Source organism: Somniosus microcephalus, unplaced genomic scaffold (assembly GCF_052327205.1).
Source record: "Somniosus microcephalus isolate GS21.2 unplaced genomic scaffold, FLI_Smic_1.0 unresolved_chr1, whole genome shotgun sequence".
Taxonomy (NCBI): Eukaryota; Metazoa; Chordata; class Chondrichthyes; order Squaliformes; family Somniosidae; genus Somniosus; species Somniosus microcephalus.
The window spans coordinates 154220805-154239352 of NW_028225179.1; the positions used below are offsets into that span (position 1 = coordinate 154220805).

The 18548-nt window shown below is 48.7% G+C and overlaps 1 protein-coding gene across 2 annotated transcripts in view; it reads right to left on the bottom strand.

Moving 5' to 3' along the window:
• atf6b (activating transcription factor 6 beta) overlaps window positions 1-12432 on the bottom strand; it is a 166409-nt gene extending 153977 nt beyond the window's left edge. For both annotated transcript variants that reach the window (XM_085973856.1, XM_085973855.1), the window contains exon 1: window positions 12175-12432. In XM_085973856.1, the coding sequence (XP_085829982.1) occupies window positions 12175-12247 (73 nt within the window). In that variant the 5' untranslated portion in view covers window positions 12248-12432. The remainder of the gene's footprint in view (window positions 1-12174) is intronic.
• Between the last annotated feature and the right edge of the window lie 6116 nt (window positions 12433-18548).

Consider the following 18548-nt stretch of genomic DNA (forward strand, 5'->3'; position numbering starts at 1 on the left):
TAAATTCAGTTCTCTCTAGTCATTGTTGGAGACTGGTGTTGAAAGATGTGCTACTGGGTTTTTTAAGTTAATAAAGCCTAGATTAGAAAGGCAAATCTATTCTTTATTTCAGGTACCTTGGTGATCAACTGCACGCGGGGTTTAAAGTTAGCTCGGGGGTCGAGCAGAGGTGCGCACTTTTGGGTTTCAGTCCGAGCGATCAGCCTGCAAGGGCGATGGAACTAGGGGCGTGGGTGCAAGGTTTCTGGCAGTGCCCAGCCCATAACTATTTGCCGTGTGATGTGGCATTTTCTTTATTCATTCATGGGAAGTGAGCATCACTGACAAGGCCAGTATTTATTGCCCATTCCTAATTACCCTCGAGAAAGTGGTGGCGAGCAGCCATGAACCGCTGCAGTCCGTGTGGTGAAGGTGCTCCCACAGTGCTGTTAGATAGGGAGTTCCAGGATTTTGACCCAGTGACGATGAAGGAACAGCGATATATTTCCAAGTCAGGATGGTGTGTGACTTGGAGAAGAATTTTGGAGGTGGTGGTGTTCCCATGCGCCTGCTGCCCTTGTCCTTCTAGGTGGTAGAGGTCGTGGGTTTGGGAGGTGCTGTCGAAGAAGCCTTGGCGATTTGCTGCAGTGCATCTTGTACATGGTACGCACTGCAGCCACGGTGCGCCGGTGGTGGAGGGAGTGAATGTTTAAGGTGGTGGTCGGGGTGCCAATCAAGCGGGCTGCTTTGTCCTGGATGGTGTCGAGCTTCTTGAGTGTTGTTGCGAGCTGCACTCATCCAGGCAAGTGGAGAGTATACCATCACACTCCTGACTTGTGCCTTGTAGATGGTGGATAGGCTGTGGGGAGTCAGGAGGAGAGCCACTCGCTGCAGAATATCCAGCCTCTGACCTGCACTTGTTGCCATAGTAATTTTGTGGCTGCTCCAATTAAGTTTCTGGTCAATGGTGATCCCCAGGATGTTGTTGGTGGGGGAATTTGGTGATGCTAATGCCTTGAACGCCAAGGGGAAGTGGTTAGACTCTCCCTCGTTGAAGATGGTCATTGCCTGGCACGTGTGTGGTGCAAATGTTACTAGCCACTTATCAGCCCAAGCCTGAATGTTGTCCAGATCTTGCTGCATGTGGGCACGGATTGCTTCATTATCTGAGGAATTGCGAATGCAACTGAACATTCCAATGGAATGGAACTGACTGGTATCTCTGGATCAGTTAAGGGCTGCTCTGAAGTGCCAGCATCCATTAACGATAAGCACCCCAGGAACCGCACCCACCACACCACACCCAGGAGCCCTGCCACCCATCCCAGCATCACCCCTCCTGCATTATGGCAAATGTAACCCCACTATTTAAGAAAGGAGGGAAGAGAGAAAACGGGGAACTAAAGACCAGTTAGCCTGACATCAGTAGTAGGGAAAATGCTAGAATCTATTTTTAAGTCAAAGGAGGAAGCTTATAAAGTTGCCAGAAAAAGCAGTCAGCCTAAGGATCAGGATCTTTTGAGAAATCAGCAAAGGGGGACCAAGAAATTGATAAAGATAGGGAAAATGGAATATGAGCACAAACTAGCAAAAAATATAAAAACGGATTGTAAAAGCTTCTGTAGGTATTTGAAAAGGAAAAGACTGACGAAGGTAAATGTAGGTCCTTTACAATCAGAGACGGGAGAATTTATAATGGGGAATAAGGAAATGGCAGAGTAATTAAATAAATACTTTGTTTCTGTCTTCACGGAGGAAAACACAAAAAACCTCCCAGAAATACGAAAAAACCAAGGGTGTGGCGAGAATGAGGAACTTAAAGAAATTATTAGTAAAAAAACAGTACAGGTAGACTATCCTTTATCCGAAAACCTCGGGACCAGCCGAGTTTCGGATAAAGGAGAATTTCGGATTTCGGAAGGTGGGTCGGCGGGGGTCCGCGGGGGGGTCGCGCGCACGACTTACGCTGACGCTCAGCGTAAGTCAGTCGGGGTCGGCGGGGGTCGGGGCCGGCGGGGTCCGCGGGGGGGTCGGCGGTTGTCGGGGCTGGCGGGGTCGGCGGTTGTCGGGGCCGGCGGGGTCCGCGGGGGGGTCGGCGGTTGTCGGGGCTGGCGGGGGGGTCGGCGGTTGTCGGGGCCGGCGGGGGGGGTCGGCGGTTGTCGGGGCCGGCGGTTGTCGGGGCCGGCGGGGGGGGGGTCGGCGGGGGGGGGGGGTCGGCGGGGGGGGGGGTCGGCGGGGGGTCGTGCGCACGACTTACCCTTTATCCGAACTTCCGAAACCGGAACCCTCTAAAAACCGAAGGTTTTTTCGTTCGTACGCACGACTTACGCTGAACGAAAAAACCTTCGGTTTTTAGAGGGTTTCGGTTTTCGGAAGTCCGGAAAAAGGGTAGTCTACCTGTACTAGCAAAAATATGGGACTAAAAGTCAATAAATCCCAAGGACCGGATGACCTACACCCTAGGGTTTTGAAAGAGGTGGCCATTGGAATAGTGGAAGCAATGGTTGTAATCTTCCAAAATTCTACAGATTCTGGAACGGTTCCTGCAGATCGGAGGATAGCAAATGTAACTCCGCTATTTAAGAAAGGAGGGAGAGAGAAAACAGGGAACTACAGACCGGTTAGCCTCACATCAGTAGTTGGGAAAATGCTGGAATCTATTATAAAGGATGCAATAACTGGGCACTTAGAAACAAATAGCAAGATTGGGCAGAGTCAACATGGATTTATGAAAGGGAAATCCTGTTTGACAAACCTATTGGAGTTCTTTGAGGATGTAACTAGTGGAGTAGACAGAGGGGAACCAGTAGATGTGGTGTATCTGGATTTTCAGAAGGCCTTCGATAAGGTCCCACACAAGAGGTTGGTGAACAAAATTAGGGCACTTGGAATTGGGGCTAATATACCAGCATGGATTGAGAATTGATTAACAGACAGAAATATATCCAACTCCTTCTTGAATATATTTAATGTATTGGCCTCGACTGCCTCCTAAATGGCTTACCCCTTATCCTTAGACTGTGACCCCTGGTTCTGGACTCCACGACCATCGGGAACATCCTTCCTGCATCTAGTCTGTCCAGTCCTGTCAGAATTTTATAAGTTTCAATGAGAGCCCCTCTCATTCTTCTAAACTCCTGCGAGTATAAGCCCAATCGACCAAATCTCTCCTCATACGTCATTCCTGCCATCCCAGGTATCAGCCTGGTGAATCTTCGCTGAACTCCTTCCATGGCAAGAACATCCTTCCTCAGATAAGGTGACCAAAACTGCACACAATACTCAAGGTGTGGTCTCACCAAGGCCCTGTACAACTGCAGCAAGACATCCTTGTTCCTGTACTCAAACCCTCTCGCTACAAAGGCCAACATACCATTTGCCTTCTTAACCGCCTGCTGCACCTGCATGCTTACCTTCAGCGACTGGTGCACAAGGACACCCAGGTCTCGTTGCACTTCCCCCTTCTCCCAATCTATTGCCATTCAGATAATAATCTGCCTTCCTGTTTTTGACACCAAAGTGGATAACCTCGCATTTATCCACGTTATATTGCATCTGCCATGCTTCTGCCCAATCACCCAACCTGTCCAAATCATCCTGGAGTTTCTCGGCACCCTCCTCACAGCACACACGCCCACCCAGCTTTGTGTCGTCTGCAAACTTGGAGATATTACATTTAGTTCCCTTGTCTAGATCATTAATATATAGTGAATAGCTAGGGTCCTAGCACCAATCACTGCGGTACCCCACTAGTCACTGCCTGCCACTCGGAAAAAGACCCGTTTATTCCAACTCTTTGCTTTCTGTCTGCCAACCAGTTCTCTGTCCAAGTCAATACCTTGCCCCCAATCCCATGTGCCTTAACTTTACACACTAGCCTCTTATGCGGGACCTTATCGAAAGCCTTTTGAAAGTCCAAATACACGACATCCACTGGTTCTCCCTTATCTATTCTACCAGTTACATCCTCAAAAAATTCCAGTAGATTAGTCAAGCACGATTTACCTTTTGTAAATCCATGTTGACTTTGTCCGATCCTGTCACTGTTTTCCAAGTGCTCTGTTATTACATCTTTTATAATGGACTCTAGCATTTTCCCCACTACCGATGTCAGGCTACCGATGTCAGGCTTACCGGTCTGTAATTCCCCGTTTTCTCTCTACCACCTTTTTTGAATAGTGGGGTAACATTAGCTACCCTCCAATCCATGGGTACTGTTCCAGATTCCATCGAATGTTGGAAGATGATCAGCAATGCATCTACTATTTCTAGGGCCACTTCCTTAAGTACCCTAGGATGTAGATTATCAGACCCTGGGGATTTATCGGCCTTCAATCCCGTCAATTTCCCAAACACCATTTCCCTACAAATACTGATTTCTTTCAGTTCCTTCCTTTCATCAGACCGTATGTTCCCCGACATCTCTGGGAGGTTATTTGTGTCCTCCTTTGTGAAGACAGAACCAAAATATGTATTTAATTGGTCTTCCATTTCTTTGTTCCCCATTATAAATTCCCCTGATTGACTGCAAGGGACCTACGCTTGACTTCACCAATCTTTTTCTCTTCACATATCTATAAAAGCTTTTACAGTCAGTTTTTATGTTCCCTGCAAGCTTACTCTCGCATTCTATTTTCCCCTTCTTAATTAATCCCTTTGTCCTCCTTTGTTGAATCCTAAACTGCTCCCAATCCTCAAGTTTACTGCGTTTTCTGGCCAATTTATATGTCTTCTCCTTGGATCATATGCTATCCCTAATTTCCCTTGTTAGCCACGGTTGAGTCACCTTTTTTGTTTTATTTTTATGCCAAACTGGGATGAACAAATTCTGTAGTTCATCCATGCGGTCTTTGAATGTTTGCCATTGCTATCCACCGTCACCCATTGAGTGACATTCCCCAATCAATCCTACCCAACTCGCGCCGCATACCATCGTAGTTTCCTTTATTTAAATTCAGGACCCTAGTCTCTGAGTCAACTACTTCACTCTCCAGCTTAAAGAAAAATTCTATCATATGATTGCTCCGACCCAAGGGGCCTCGTACAACAAGATTGCTAAATAATCCTTTCTCGTTACATAATACCCAGTCTAAGATGGCCTGATCTCTAGTTGGTTCCTCGAGGGTGGGACCAACAAGCCCAGGGAACCCTGGATGTCAAGGGATATACAAAAATGTATTCGGAAAAAAAGGGAGGCTTTTGGCAGATACAAAGGACTAAAAACAGTGGAAGCCCTAGAGGAGTATAGAAAGTGCAGGGGGGTACTTAAAGAAATTAGGAGAGCAAAGAGGGGGCATTATAAAACACTGGTGGGCAAAATAAAGGAAAATCCCAAGGTGTTTTTTTAAGTATATTAAGGGCAAGAGGATAACCAGGGAAAGAGTAGGGCTCATTAGGGACCAAAGTGGCAATCTGTGTGTAGAGCCAGAAGATGTGGGTGAGGTTTTAAGTGAATATTTTGCATCTGTGTTCACTATGGAGAAGGGCGACGTAGGCATAGAAATCAGGCAGGGGGATTGTGATATACTTGAACAAATTAGTATTGAGAGGAAGGAGGTACTAGCGGTTTTAGCGGGCTTAAAAGTGGATAAAACCCCAGGCCCTGACAGGATGTATCCCAGGCTGCTGTGTGAGGCAAAGGAGGAGATTGCAGGGGTTCTGACACAAATTTTCAGAACCTCTCTGACCACAGGGGAGGTGCCAGAGGACTGGAGGACAGCTAACTTAGTACCATTATTCAAGAAGGGTAGCAGGGATAAACCAGGGAATTACAGGCCAGTGAGCCCAACATCAGTGGTAGGGAAATTATTGGAAAAAATTCTGAGGGACAGAATTAGTCTCCACTTGGAGAGGCAAGGATTAATCAAGGATAGTCAGCATGGCTTTGTCAGGGGGAGATCATGTCTAATTTGATTGAATTTTCAAGGAGGTGACTAGGTGTGTGGATGAGGGTAGTGCAGTTGATGTAGTCCACATGGACTTCAGTAAGGCTTTTGACAAAGTCCCACATGGGAGACTGGTCAAGAAGGTAAGAGCCCATGGGATCTAGGGCAATTTGGCACATTGGATCCAAAATTGGCTTAGTGGCAGGAGGCAGAGGGTGATGGTCGAAGCTTGATTTTGTGACTGGAAGCCTGTGTCCAGTGGTGTACCGCAGGGATCGGTGCTGGGTCCCTTGCTGTTTGTAGTGTACATTAATGATTTAGATATGAATGTAGGAGGTTATGATCAGTAAGTTCACAGACGACACGAAAATTGGTGGAGTGGTAAATAGCGAGGAGGGAAGCCTCAGGCTACAGGACAATATAAACGGGTTGGTCAGATGGGCAGAACGGTGGCAAATGGAATTTAACCCTGAAAAGTGTGAGGCGATGCATTTTGGGAGGACTAACAAGGCAAGGGAATACACAATGAATGGTAGGACCCTAGGAAGAACAGAGGATCAGAGGGACCTTGGTGTGCGTGTACATAGATCCCTGAAGGCAGCAGGACAGGTAGAGGTGGTGGTTAAGAAGGCATATGGGATACTTGACTATATTAGCCGAGCCATAGAATATAAGAGCAGGGAGGTTATGATGGAGCTGTACAAAACGCTAGTTACGTCACAGCTGGAATACCGTGTGCAGTTCTGGTCGCCACACTATAGGAAGGATGTGATTGCATTAGAGGGTGCAGAGGAGATTCACCAGGATGTTACCTGGGCTGGAGCGTTTCAGCTATGAAGAGAGACTGGACAGGCTGGGGTTGTTTTCCTTAGGGCAGAGAAGGCTGAGGGGGGACCTGATTGAGGTGTACAAAATTATGAGGGCATAGATAGGGTAGATAGAAAGAAAGAAACTTTTCCCCTTAGTAGAGGGGTCAATAACCAGGGGGCATAGATTCATGGTAAGGGGCAGGTGGTTTAGAGGGAATTTGAGGAAAAACTTTTTCACCCAGAGGGTGGTTGGAATCTGGAACTCACTGCCTGAAAGGGTGGTAGAGGCAGGAACCCTCAACATTCAAGAAGCATTTAGATGAGTGACTGAAACACCATGGCATACCGGCACGGACACGATGGGCCTCTTTCTGTGCTGTAGAATTCTATGCTCCTATTTGTTGTATAGATCACGGAATAACACTGAAGGGAAGCAAGATACAGAACGGCGTCCCCCAGACATTCCTTAAATCGGAAGAGAGTAGGCAACCTAGCTATAGCTGCATTGACTTCACAGGGAGGTACGTGCCACTTTAATATCAAGGGCTGGGGCTACAAGCTTCGCTAGTCACAGCCAAGGGGAGGGAGGGAGAGAGTGAGTGAGTGAGAGCTGGCACCTCTCAGCTGATCGCCTTGCTTGGCATATATAGCACTGGAGCTACACCACAGTGGTGAAGCAAGGCTACACAAAGTGAGGCTATGCCTTATAAAAAGGAGGAACATAAAATGGGCATGGGAATTAAATAGGACTTCGATATCTTCACCCAAGGAACTGCGTTCTCAATATGGGGGGTGTGGCAGTGAAAGGGAAGTGGGTCATGCAACGGAGGATCACTGGACTGATCCCTGGATGAGAGGGCTGTCCTATGATGTGAGATTGTGTAGATTGGGCCGATACTCTCTGGAGTTTAGGAGAATGAGAGGTGATCTCATTAAAACATACAAGATTCTGAAGGGGATTGACAGGGTAGATGCTGAGAGGTTTTTCCCCTGGCTGGAGTCTCTACAACTAGGGGTCACAGTCTCAGGATAGGTAGATAGGTGGGCCATTTAAGACTGAGATGTGGAGGAATTTCATCACTGAGGCTGAGTGTCTTTGGAATTCTCTCCCACAGAGGGCTGTGGATGCTCAGTCATTGAGTATATTCAAGGCGGAGAATTATAGATTTTGGGACTCTGGGGGAATCAAAAGATATGGGGATCGAGCGGGAAAGTGGAGTTGAGGTTCAGCCATGATCTTATTGAATGCGGAGCAGGCTCCAAGGGCCGTATGGCCGACTCCTGCTCCTATCTCTTATGTTATGTTCTTATTTTCCCGTCCAGTAGATTCTCAACTCAGAAGCAAGTCTGCACCAATATTATGCACCAGAGCCATGGCTTCAACACAGCAGACACGCAGAATATATTCCCTCTGGTAAACGGTTAGTTCAAAACAAATCTGACAAAGTGCCTGGATATTTCCATTAATCTAACATTGCCAGACACAAATGAAATTTTTTTTTTTTTTTTTTTATAATAAATCAGACCAATTATTTAGGAGAGAATCAGAAGGGCAAGAGAATATCACATTTAAACTTTCCATCACATCCACACTCCCTGTGGAACGGGTTTACTTGTGTGAACAAAACCACCTCACTCTTGGCCGATCTCACAGTCAAACAGTCCAAGTCTCCAAGAGAGGGTCAAAACTGCAGGTCTCGTGCCTCTGCTAAAATCACACAGCGAAAGCCCCGGGAGAGAGAGTCAGCAGAACTGCTTTTGTGGTGTCCTGCATGTTGTGTCAGCCGTGGCTCAGTGGGCAGCACCCTCACCTCCGAGTCAGAAGGTTGTGGGTTCAAATCCCACTCCAGAGACTTGAGCACAAAATCTAGGCCGACACTCCCAGTGCAGTACTGAGGAGTGCTGCACTGTCGGAGGTGCCGTCTTTCGGACGAGACTTTAAACTGATGCCCCGTCTGCTCTCAGGTGGATGTAAAAGATCCCATGGCACTATTGTGAAGAGAAGCAGGGGAGTTATCCCCGGTGTCCGGGCCAATATTTATCCCCTCGACCAACATCACATAAAACAGATTATCTGGTCAATATCACATTGCTGTTTGCGGGAGCTTGCTGTGCGCAAAGTGGCTGCCGCGTTTCCTACATTACAACAGTGACTGAACTTCAAAAGTACTTCATTGGTTGTAAAGCGCTTTGGGACGTCCGGTGGTGGTGAAAAGTGCTGTATAAATGTAAGTCTTTATGGTCATTAGGGCCCATCACCACTTTATGCTTTGCGCAGTGTTGCCAAGGTAAAAAGCTCTTACAAGACAGAGCATTATTATTAAACCGTATACAGAGGAAATGACTCCTCGGTGCGGTGAAACGACCACTCACCATTTTATAAAAATATTGATGCAGACACAAAGGTCAAGCCTGCTGCAGGTGTAATCTTTACCGGAGGCCAGCATGCTCGGTTAAAATAAAGCTGCAGGCTTTGAAACGGCCTACAAAGCAAAAATTCCAGCTTGAACCATTTCCCAATACAAATTAAATGAGATTTAATGAGCTCGGGGAAGAGGAAAGACTGCGCAAGTGGTAGAGCATTGATTCAGTGGCATGGTTTAGCTCACCACGCTGGAGTAAGTATTTAATACCAGACAAAAATATCAGCAAAAAAGGCTCACATACAAGTTTAACTTGCTGGCAAAGTGCTCGCAAATGAGACACGTGTTCCTTCTGAAATCGGGACAGAAATACAGTACCACGCATCACCTGACACTTGTACAGAGCTGCTTTTGAAATGGGCTTTGCACATCTCCCTAGAGTTAGCGTAGAATTACAGCACACAAACAGGCCGCTCCAGAACTTTGGGAGTGCTGCACTGTCGGAGGTGCTGTCTTCGGATAAGACCTTAACCCAAGGCCCAGTCTACACTAGTATGACAACAAAATACTGCAGATGCTGGAAATCCGAAATAACAGAAAATGCTGGAAAAACTCAGCAGGCCAGGCAACATCCATGGAGAGAAATTAGAGTGACGTTTCAGGTCGAAGCCCTTTTTTCAAAACTGGAAAGAAAATGGAATAGATCGAAGGCAGGGCTGTGATAGAACAAAAGAGACATTAAGAGGTATTCAAAACCAGACAAGACGGTAATAGGGCAAATGGAGACAAAAGACGGCTGAGATTAGGTGTGAAGTGTACTGGCAGGATGAGAGACAGCTGCCATGTGAGAGAGAGAGAGGGGGGGGGGGGGGGGGGAGAAAAAGAGAGAAAACCCAAAACAGAGGGGTGGAAAAATAATAAGTAAAAATGTAATAGGGGATGAGGTTATGATCTGAAATTGCTGAACTCGATATTGAGTCCGGAAGGCTGCAAAGTGCCTAATCGGAAGATGTAAACTCGAGGAACAGCACCTCACCTACCGATTTTTTTTTTTTCCACCCCTGTTTTTGGGTTTACCTCTTAATGTCTCTTTACTTCTTTTGTTCTCTCCCAGCCCTGCCTTCGATCTATTTCATTTCCTTTCCAGTTTTGAAAAAGGGTTTCGACCCGAAACGTCGACTCTAATTTCTCTCCACGGATGTTGCCTGGCCTGCTGAGCTTTTCCAGCATTTTCTGTTGTTATTTAGCCCAGTCTACCCTCTCAGGTGGACGTAAAAGATCCCATCATGGCACTATTTTGAGGAAGAGCAGGGGGAGTTATCCCCTGTGCCCTGGCCAATATTTATCCCTCAATCAACATCACTAAAACACAGATTATCTGGTTAGGATCTCATTGCTGTTTGTGGGGGTTTGCTGCGCACAAATCGGCTCCCGCGTTTCCGACATTACAGCCGTAATTTCAAAAGTACTTCCAGATCACAACAATTCGCTGTGTAAAATTTAAAGTTTCATGTCATTGCAAACACAATTTAAATAAGTTTCCCCCTCTGTGTAATAATCCACTACAAAGTTCAACACATTATAGTACAGACTGTAACAAACACCCATCCCCCCCTCGAACCCCACAATTTCCCTCCCCCCCACGCTCCCCCCTCTCTCTCCTTACCCCAGTCCCCCCTTACCCGCCCCCCCCTCCTCCTTACCCCGCCCCCACCTCCTCCTTACCCCCGTCCGCCCCTCCTCCTTACCCCCGTCCGCCCCCCCTCCTCCTTACCACCCGTCCGTCCCTCCCCCTCCTCCTTACCCCCGTCCGTCCCTCCCTCCTTCTCCTTACCCCCGTCCGTCCCTCCCTCCTTCTCCTTACCCCGTCCGTCCCTCCCTCCTTCTCTGACCCCCGTCCCTCCCTCCTTCTCCTTACCTCCCCCGTCCGTCCCTCCTTCTCCTTACCCCAGTCCCTCCCTCCTTCTCCTTACCCCAGTCCCTCCCTCCTTCTCCTTACCCCAGTCCCATCCTCTCCTTCTCCTTAGCCACCAGTCCCTCCCTCCTTCTCCTTACCCCAGTCCCTCCCTCCCCCCCTCCTCCTTACCCCAGTCCCTCCCTCCTTCTCTTTACCCCAGTCCCTCCCTCCTTCTCCTTACCCCAGTCCCTCCCTCCTTCTCCTTACCCCAGTCCCTCCCTCCTTCTCCCTTACCCCAGTCCCTCCCTCCCTCCTCCTTACCCCAGTCCCTCCCTCCTTCTCCTTACCCAGTCCCTCCCTCCTCCTCCTTACCCCAGTCCCTCCCTCCCTCCTCCTTACCCCAGTCCCTCCCTCCCTCCTCCTTACCCCAGTCCCTCCCTCCCTCCTCCTTACCCCAGTCCCTCCCTCCTTCTCCTTACCCCAGTCCTCCTCCCTCCTCCTTACCCCAGTCCCTCCCTCCTTCTCCTTACCCCAGTCCCTCCCTCCCTCCTCCTTACCCCAGTCCCTCCCTCCCTCCTCCTTACCCCCAGTCCCCTCCCTACCCCCTTACCCCAAGTCCCCCCCTCCAACTTACCCCCGTCCCCAACTTACACCCCATCCCCCCTCCAACTTCCTCCCTACCCCCCCTCCTCCTCCCTCCTCACCCCCCTCCTCCCTCCTTACCCCGTCCGTCCCCCCCTTCTCCTTACGCCTTCCGCTTCCCCCCTTCCTTACCCTCCGTCCCCCTCCAACTTCCTCCCCCCTCCTGACCTCCCCCTCCTCCTCACGCTCCCCCTCCTCACCTTTCCCCCCGTCCTCCTGATCCTCCTTCCCTTCCCCCCGTCCCCCTCCTCCTACTCCCCCGTCCCCTCCTCCTTACCCCCGTCCCCCCTCCTCCTTACCCCGTCCCCCCTCACTCCTTACCCCCGTCCCCCCTCCTCCTTACCCCCGTCCCCCCTCCCTCCTCCTTACCCCCGTCCCCCCTCCCTCCTCCTTACCCCCGTCCCCCCTCCTCCTTACCCCCGTCCCCCCTCCCCTCCTCCTTACCCCCGTCCCCCCTCCCTCCTCCTTACCCCCGTCCCCCCTCCTCCTCCTTACCCCCGTCCCCCCTCCTCCTTACCCCCGTCCCCCCTCCTCCTTACCCCTGTCCTCCTTACCCCCGTCCCCCCTCCTCCTTACCCCGGTCCCTCCCTCCTCCTTACCCCAGTCCTCACTGGTCAGCAGGTTATCGGCGAAGAAGCGACTGTCCAGCTCGCTCACCAAACCCGTTGCCATGACGCCCTCGCTCCCCCGAGTGAATAATAACAAGAATCCAAAGTTTGAAATAAACCCCCCGAGTATAAAACCAGGCGGCAGCCGCCGTGAGCCGCTCCAACTGGCCGAGACCAGAGCCCAACGCGGCGTCACAGCCGCTCGGCCCCAACTCACTGCCCGAGCTCCGAGTCCAACTCCCAGTGAGGCCCCGCCCGGGAACCCGCCCCCTCACTCTGAGTGACAGTCGCTCCAGCCAATCTGGTTCCCTGGGAAAGCCCCGCCCCGGAAACCCGCCCCCTCATTCTGAGTGACAGGCACTCTGACCAATCCGCTTACCTCGACGGTGCCCTGCCCCGGAAACTGGTCCCCTCACTCTGAGTGACAGGAGCTCTGGCCAATAGAGTTTACCGACAGAGCCCCGCCCCGGAAACCCGTCGCCCTCACTGTGAATGACAGGCGCTCCAACCATTCCCCTTCCCCTTCCCCTAGGATCTCCTCACCGGGCCGCCACTGGCCAATCAGCGCCGCCAGGAGGCGGGGTTTGCGGCGATGATTTCTGTTGAAAGACGCTCGCGCTCGGAACTGGCCGGTTGGGTTTAAATATTTATTTTTTAAGGGGCGTCAATCTTTGTTCCTGTGATGTGCGTGTGTACAATAGGTCAGTGTGGGAGCAATATTTGCTGGTTGGGCTGTTTTCTCCCGAAGCCCAGGCCCGAAACTCTCCGGGAAACGGGGGGCGGGGCTGGGGAGGCGGCACTGCGCAGGCGCCGGGCTGGCAGCATCCGTGGAGAGAGAAACAGAGTTAACGTTTCCGGTCGATGACCCTTCGTCAGAACTGGAACAAGGTGGAGATGTGACGGGTACTAATCTCTGGATTACTACCTGAGTCACGTGCAAATTGGCATAGGGTAAATAAGATTAGAGAGATGAATGAGTGGCTCAAAGACTGGTGTGGGAGAAATGGGTTTCGATTCCTGGGGCACTGGCACCAATCCTGGATAAGAGGGAGCTGTTCTGTCGGGATGGGCTTCATTTGAACCAGGCTGAGACCAGTGTCCTGGCGAATCGAATAACTAGGGCTGTAGATAGGGCTTTAAACTAAATAGTTGGCGCGGCGGGGGGGGAGGGATATGCTGAGTGGAAATTTAAAAAGTCTTTAAAAAGAAAAATGAGAAGGCAAAAGTGCAGGGTAGCGATAGGGCTAATGATAATCAGAGTGTGACAGGAAGGGGCAGAGCGTATACACATAAGAGTGGGTCAGAGTAGGGAAAAATGGTAAAAAGACAAAATTAAAAGCTCTATATCTGAACGCATTTGTAACAAGCTAGGTGAGTTGACAGCACAAATAGAAATAAATGGGTATGATCTGATAGCCATTACAGAGATGTGGTTGCAAGGTGACAAGGCTGGGAACTGAATATTCAGGGGTATTTGCCATTTTGTAAGGATAGGCAGAAAGGAAAAGGAGGTGGTGTAGCTCTGTTAATAAGGGATGAGATCAGTGCAGTGCAGTAATGAGAAATGATATTGGCCTAGAAGATCAAGACGTAGAATCGGTTTGGGTGCAGATAAGAAATAATAAGGGTAAAAAGTCACTGGTGGGAGTGGTCTACAGGCCCCCAAATGTAGCCACTGTAGGACAGAGTATAAATCAAGAAATAATAAAGGCTTGTAAGAAAGGTACGACTATAATCATGGGAGATTTTAATCTTAATATTGATTGGACAAAGCAAATTGGCAAAGGTAGACTTGAGGAAGAGTTCTTAGAGTGTATACGGGATGGTTTCTTGGAACAATACGTTGTGGAACCAACCAGGGAGAAGACTATTTTAGGTCTGGTAATGTGTAACGAGGCTGGATTAATTAATGATCTCGAAGTGAAGGATCCTCTTGGGAAGAGTGAACATAGCATGGTAGAATTTCAAATTCAGTTTGATGGTGAGAAAGCTAGGTCTCAAACTAGTGTCCTAAACTTAAATAAAGGTAATTACAAAGGTATGAAAGCAGACTTGGTTAAAGTGGACTGGGAAAATATATTACAGGGTAAGACTGTAGAGCAGCAGTGGCAAACATTTAAGGAGATATTTCATAACTGTCAGCAAAGATATATTCCAGTGAGAAAGAAAGACTCTAAGAGAAGGATGAACCATCCGTGGCTAACTAAGGAAGTAAAGGATGGTATCAAATTGAAAACAAAGGCATACAATGTTGTGAAGAATAGTGAAAGGCCAGAGGATTGGGAAATTTTTAAAAAGCAGCAAAGGATGACTCAAAAAATGATAAAGCGAGAGAAGATAGCTTCTGAGAGTAAGCTAGCAAGAAATATAAAAACAGACAGTAAGAGCTTCTACGGGTATATAAAAAGGAAGGGAGTAGCTAAAGTAAACGTTGGCCCCCTAGAGGATGAATCTGGGTAATTAATAATGGGAAACAGGGAAATGGCAGAGACTTTGAACAAATATTTTGTATCGGTGTTCACGGCAGAAGACACTACAAGCATCCCAATAATGGATAATCGAGCTATTGGGGTCAGGGGGGGGTGGGGGGAATCTTAAAACTCTCACTATCACTAGAGAGAAAGTACTAGGCAAACTAATGGAACTATAAAGGTGGACAAGTCTCCTGGACCCGATGGTGTGCATCCTAGAGTCTTAAAAGAGGTGGCTGCAGAGATAATGTTGTAATCTACCAAAATTCCCTGGATTCTGGAGAGGTCCCAGCGGACTGGAAAACCACAAATGTAACTCCCCTATTTAAGATAGCAGGGAGACAGAAAGCGGGCAACTGTGGACCAGTTAGTCTAACATCTGTCATTGGGAAAATGCTGGAGTCCATCATTAAGAAAGTGATAGCAGGACATTTAGAAAATCACAATATAGTCAAGCAGAGTCAGCATGGTTTTATGAAAGGAAAATCATGTTTGACAAATTTGCTGGAGTTCTTTGAGGATGAAGCATTGAAGGAAATAATGCATCATTTGCAACAAACATATATTCCTCTAGGGCATAAAAACCCAAAAGGAAAAGTGATCAAACCATGGCTAACAAAAGAAATTAAAGCTAGTATTAAGTCAAAGGAAGAAGCTTATAAAGTTGCCAGAAAAAGCTGTCAGCCTGAGGACTGGGATCTTTATAGAAATCAGCAAAGGGGGACCAAGAAATTGATGATGAAATGGAATATGAGCACAAAGTAGCGAAAAATATAAAAACAGATTGTAAACGTTTCTACAGGTATGTGAAAAGGAAAAGGCTGGCAAAGGTAAATGTAGGTCCTTTACAGTCAGAGACAGGGAATGAGGAAATGGCAGAGAAATTAAATAAATACTTTGTTTCTGTCTTCACGGAGGAAGACACAAAAAACCTCCCAGAAATACGAGAAAACGAAGGGTGTGGCGAGAATGAGGAACTTAAAGTAATTATTATTAGTTAAAAAAAATACAGTACTAGCAAAATTAATGAGACTAAAAGTCGATAAATCCCAAGGACCGGATGACCTACATCCTAGGGTTTTGAAAGAGGTGGCCATTGGGATAGTGGACGCATTGGTTGTCATCTTCCAAAATTCTTTAGATTCTGGAACAGTTCCTGCAGATTGGAGGACAGCAAATGTAACCCCGCTATTTAAGAAAAGAGGGAGAGAGAAAACGGGGAACTACAGACCTGTTAGCCTCACATCAGTAGTTGGGAAAATGCAGGAATCTATTATGAAGGATGCAATAACTGGGCACTTAGAAACGAATAGCAAGATTGGGCAGAGTCAACATGGATTTATGAAAGAGAAATCCTGTTTAACAAACCTATTGGAGTTCTTTGAGGATGTAACTAGTGGAGTAGACAAAGGTGAACCGGTAGATGTGGTGTATTTGGATTTTCAGAAGGCCTTCGATAAGGTCCCACACAAGAGGTTGGTGAACAAAATTAGGGCACATGGAATTGGGGGTAATATACTAGCATGGGTTGAGAATTGGTTAACAGACAGAAAGCAAAGAGTAGGGATAAACGGGTCTTTTTCAGGATGGCAGGCTGTGACTAGTGGGGTACCGCAAGGATCGGTGCTTGGGCCCCAGCTATTCACAATCTATATCGATGATTTGCATGAGGGGACTAAATGTAACATTTCCAAATTTGCTGCTGATACAAATCTAGGTGGCAGTGTCAGATGTGAAGAGGCTTCAAGGGGATCTCGACAGGCTCAGTGAGTCGATGAGAACGTGGCAGATAGAATATAACGTGGATAAATGTGAAAGGCAGTGTATTTCCTAAATTGTGAAAGATTGGGGAATGCAGATGCTCAAAGGGACCTGGGTGTCCAGAGCGGCGGCGGACCTGCGGGAGACGAGGCGGCTGAGCGGCAGGATAAAAGCAGCGGCGAGGACCAGGTAGGCCTCAGAGCGGCGGCGACGGACCTGTGGGAGACGAGGCAGCCGAGCGGCGGGATAAAAGCAGCGGCGAGGACCAGGTAGGCCTCAGAGCAGCGGCGGCGGACCTGCGGGAGACGAGGCAGCCGAGCGGCGGGATAAAAGCAGCGGTGAGGCTCAGGTAGGTTTACCAATCTCCGAGCTTGGAGGGAGAGAAGTAAAAAGTAATCGAAGTGTGACGTCACCAGAGAGCAGGTAAGTGATTGGTTGGTGAGTATTTCTCTCTTTTTAAACTTTAACTCTGTGGTTTATAGTTTTTAAGCTCTCTGTGGTGTAGCGGGGACTGTTGGTAAACCAGGGCCCTCAAATATATCATTTAACTGTAGTGTATTTGGTGGGATTGATTTGATTTGATTTAATTTAATTTCAATTAATTAAAGGGTAAGTCATGGCAGGAGAGCCCGGCCCCGTGGTATGCTCCTCCTGCGCTATGTGGGAACTTGGACAATTCCTGTGTCCCTGACAACCATGTGTGCAGGAAGTGTGTCCAGCTGCAGCTACTGGCAGACCGCATTGCGGCGCTGGAGCTGCGATTGGATACATACTGGACCATTCGCGATGCTGAGAACGTCGTGGATATCACGTTTAAGCAGTTGGTCACACCGCAGGCAAAGGTTGGACAGGCAGAAAGGGAGGGGGTGACCAACAGACAGAGTAGTAGGCACAGGCAGGTAGTGCAGGAGTCCCACGTGGACATTCCCCTCTCAAACAGATATACCACTTTGAATACTGTTGAGGGGGATGGCTTATCAGAGGAAGGCACCAGGGGTAGCTCTGCTGCACAGGACGGGAGGAAAAAGAGGGGTAGAGCTATAATAATAGGGGATTCTATTGTAAGGGGAATAGATAGGCGTTTCTGCGGCCGCAAACGAGACTCCAGGATGGTGTGTTGCCTCCCTGGTGCAAGGGTCAAGGATGTCTCAGAGCGGCTGCAGAACATTTTGGAAGAGGAGGGTGAACAGCCAGTTGTCGTGGTACATATAGGTACCAACGATATAGGTAAAAATAACGGGATTAGGTCCTAAAAGCTGAATATAGGGAGTTACTCGATTCAATTTTTATTTGCCATATGTAACGAGTACAAGTACAATGGAATGCTTACTCCCCGTAGGGACACGTCAGCTATTTTTACAGCGCCGTGTTCAGAAAGTCAATTCTTTGGCATCCAGTGGCGGTGGGAGCACGATGTCCCTCAGCCGCTCCGTCCTCCTCGTCACCGCAGCCTCCTCCTCACTGTTGCTGGCTCGGCTCCACGTGTGGTGGCCTGCTTCTCCCGCACACCCTCTGGCCACCATTCCCGGCTCCCCTCCTCCCAGTCGGACTGCGAGTCGTCGTGGCTGCTGCTGCGTCCCGATGCGCTGCGCTGCCTCCGCCTGACTCGCCGAACACATCCTCCGGTCGCCGCGGCCTCCGCCTCACCGTCGCCGGCTCCACGGTCTGACGGCCCGGGCCTGCTTCTCCCGCTTCCGGTCCGGCCTCTGGCCGCCATGCTCGGCTTCCCCGCTCCCAGTCGGATATGTGAAGAGAAAAAGATTGGTGAAGTCAAGCATAGGTCCCTTGCAGTCAGAATCAGGGGAATTTATAATGGGGAACAAAGAAATGGCAGACCAATTATAAATACATATTTTGATTCTGTCTTCACAAAGGAGGACACAAATAATCTCCCAGAGATGTCGGGGAACATAGGGTCTGATGAAAGGGAGGAACTGAAAGAAATCACTATTTGTAGGGAACTGGTGTGAGGGAAATTGACGGGATTGAAGGTGGATAAATCCCCAGGGCCTGATAATCTACATCCCAGGGTACTTAAGGAAGTGGCCCTAGAAATAGTAGATGCATTGCTGATCATCTTCCAACATTCGATGGAATCTGGAACAGTACCCATGGATTGGAGGGTAGCTAATG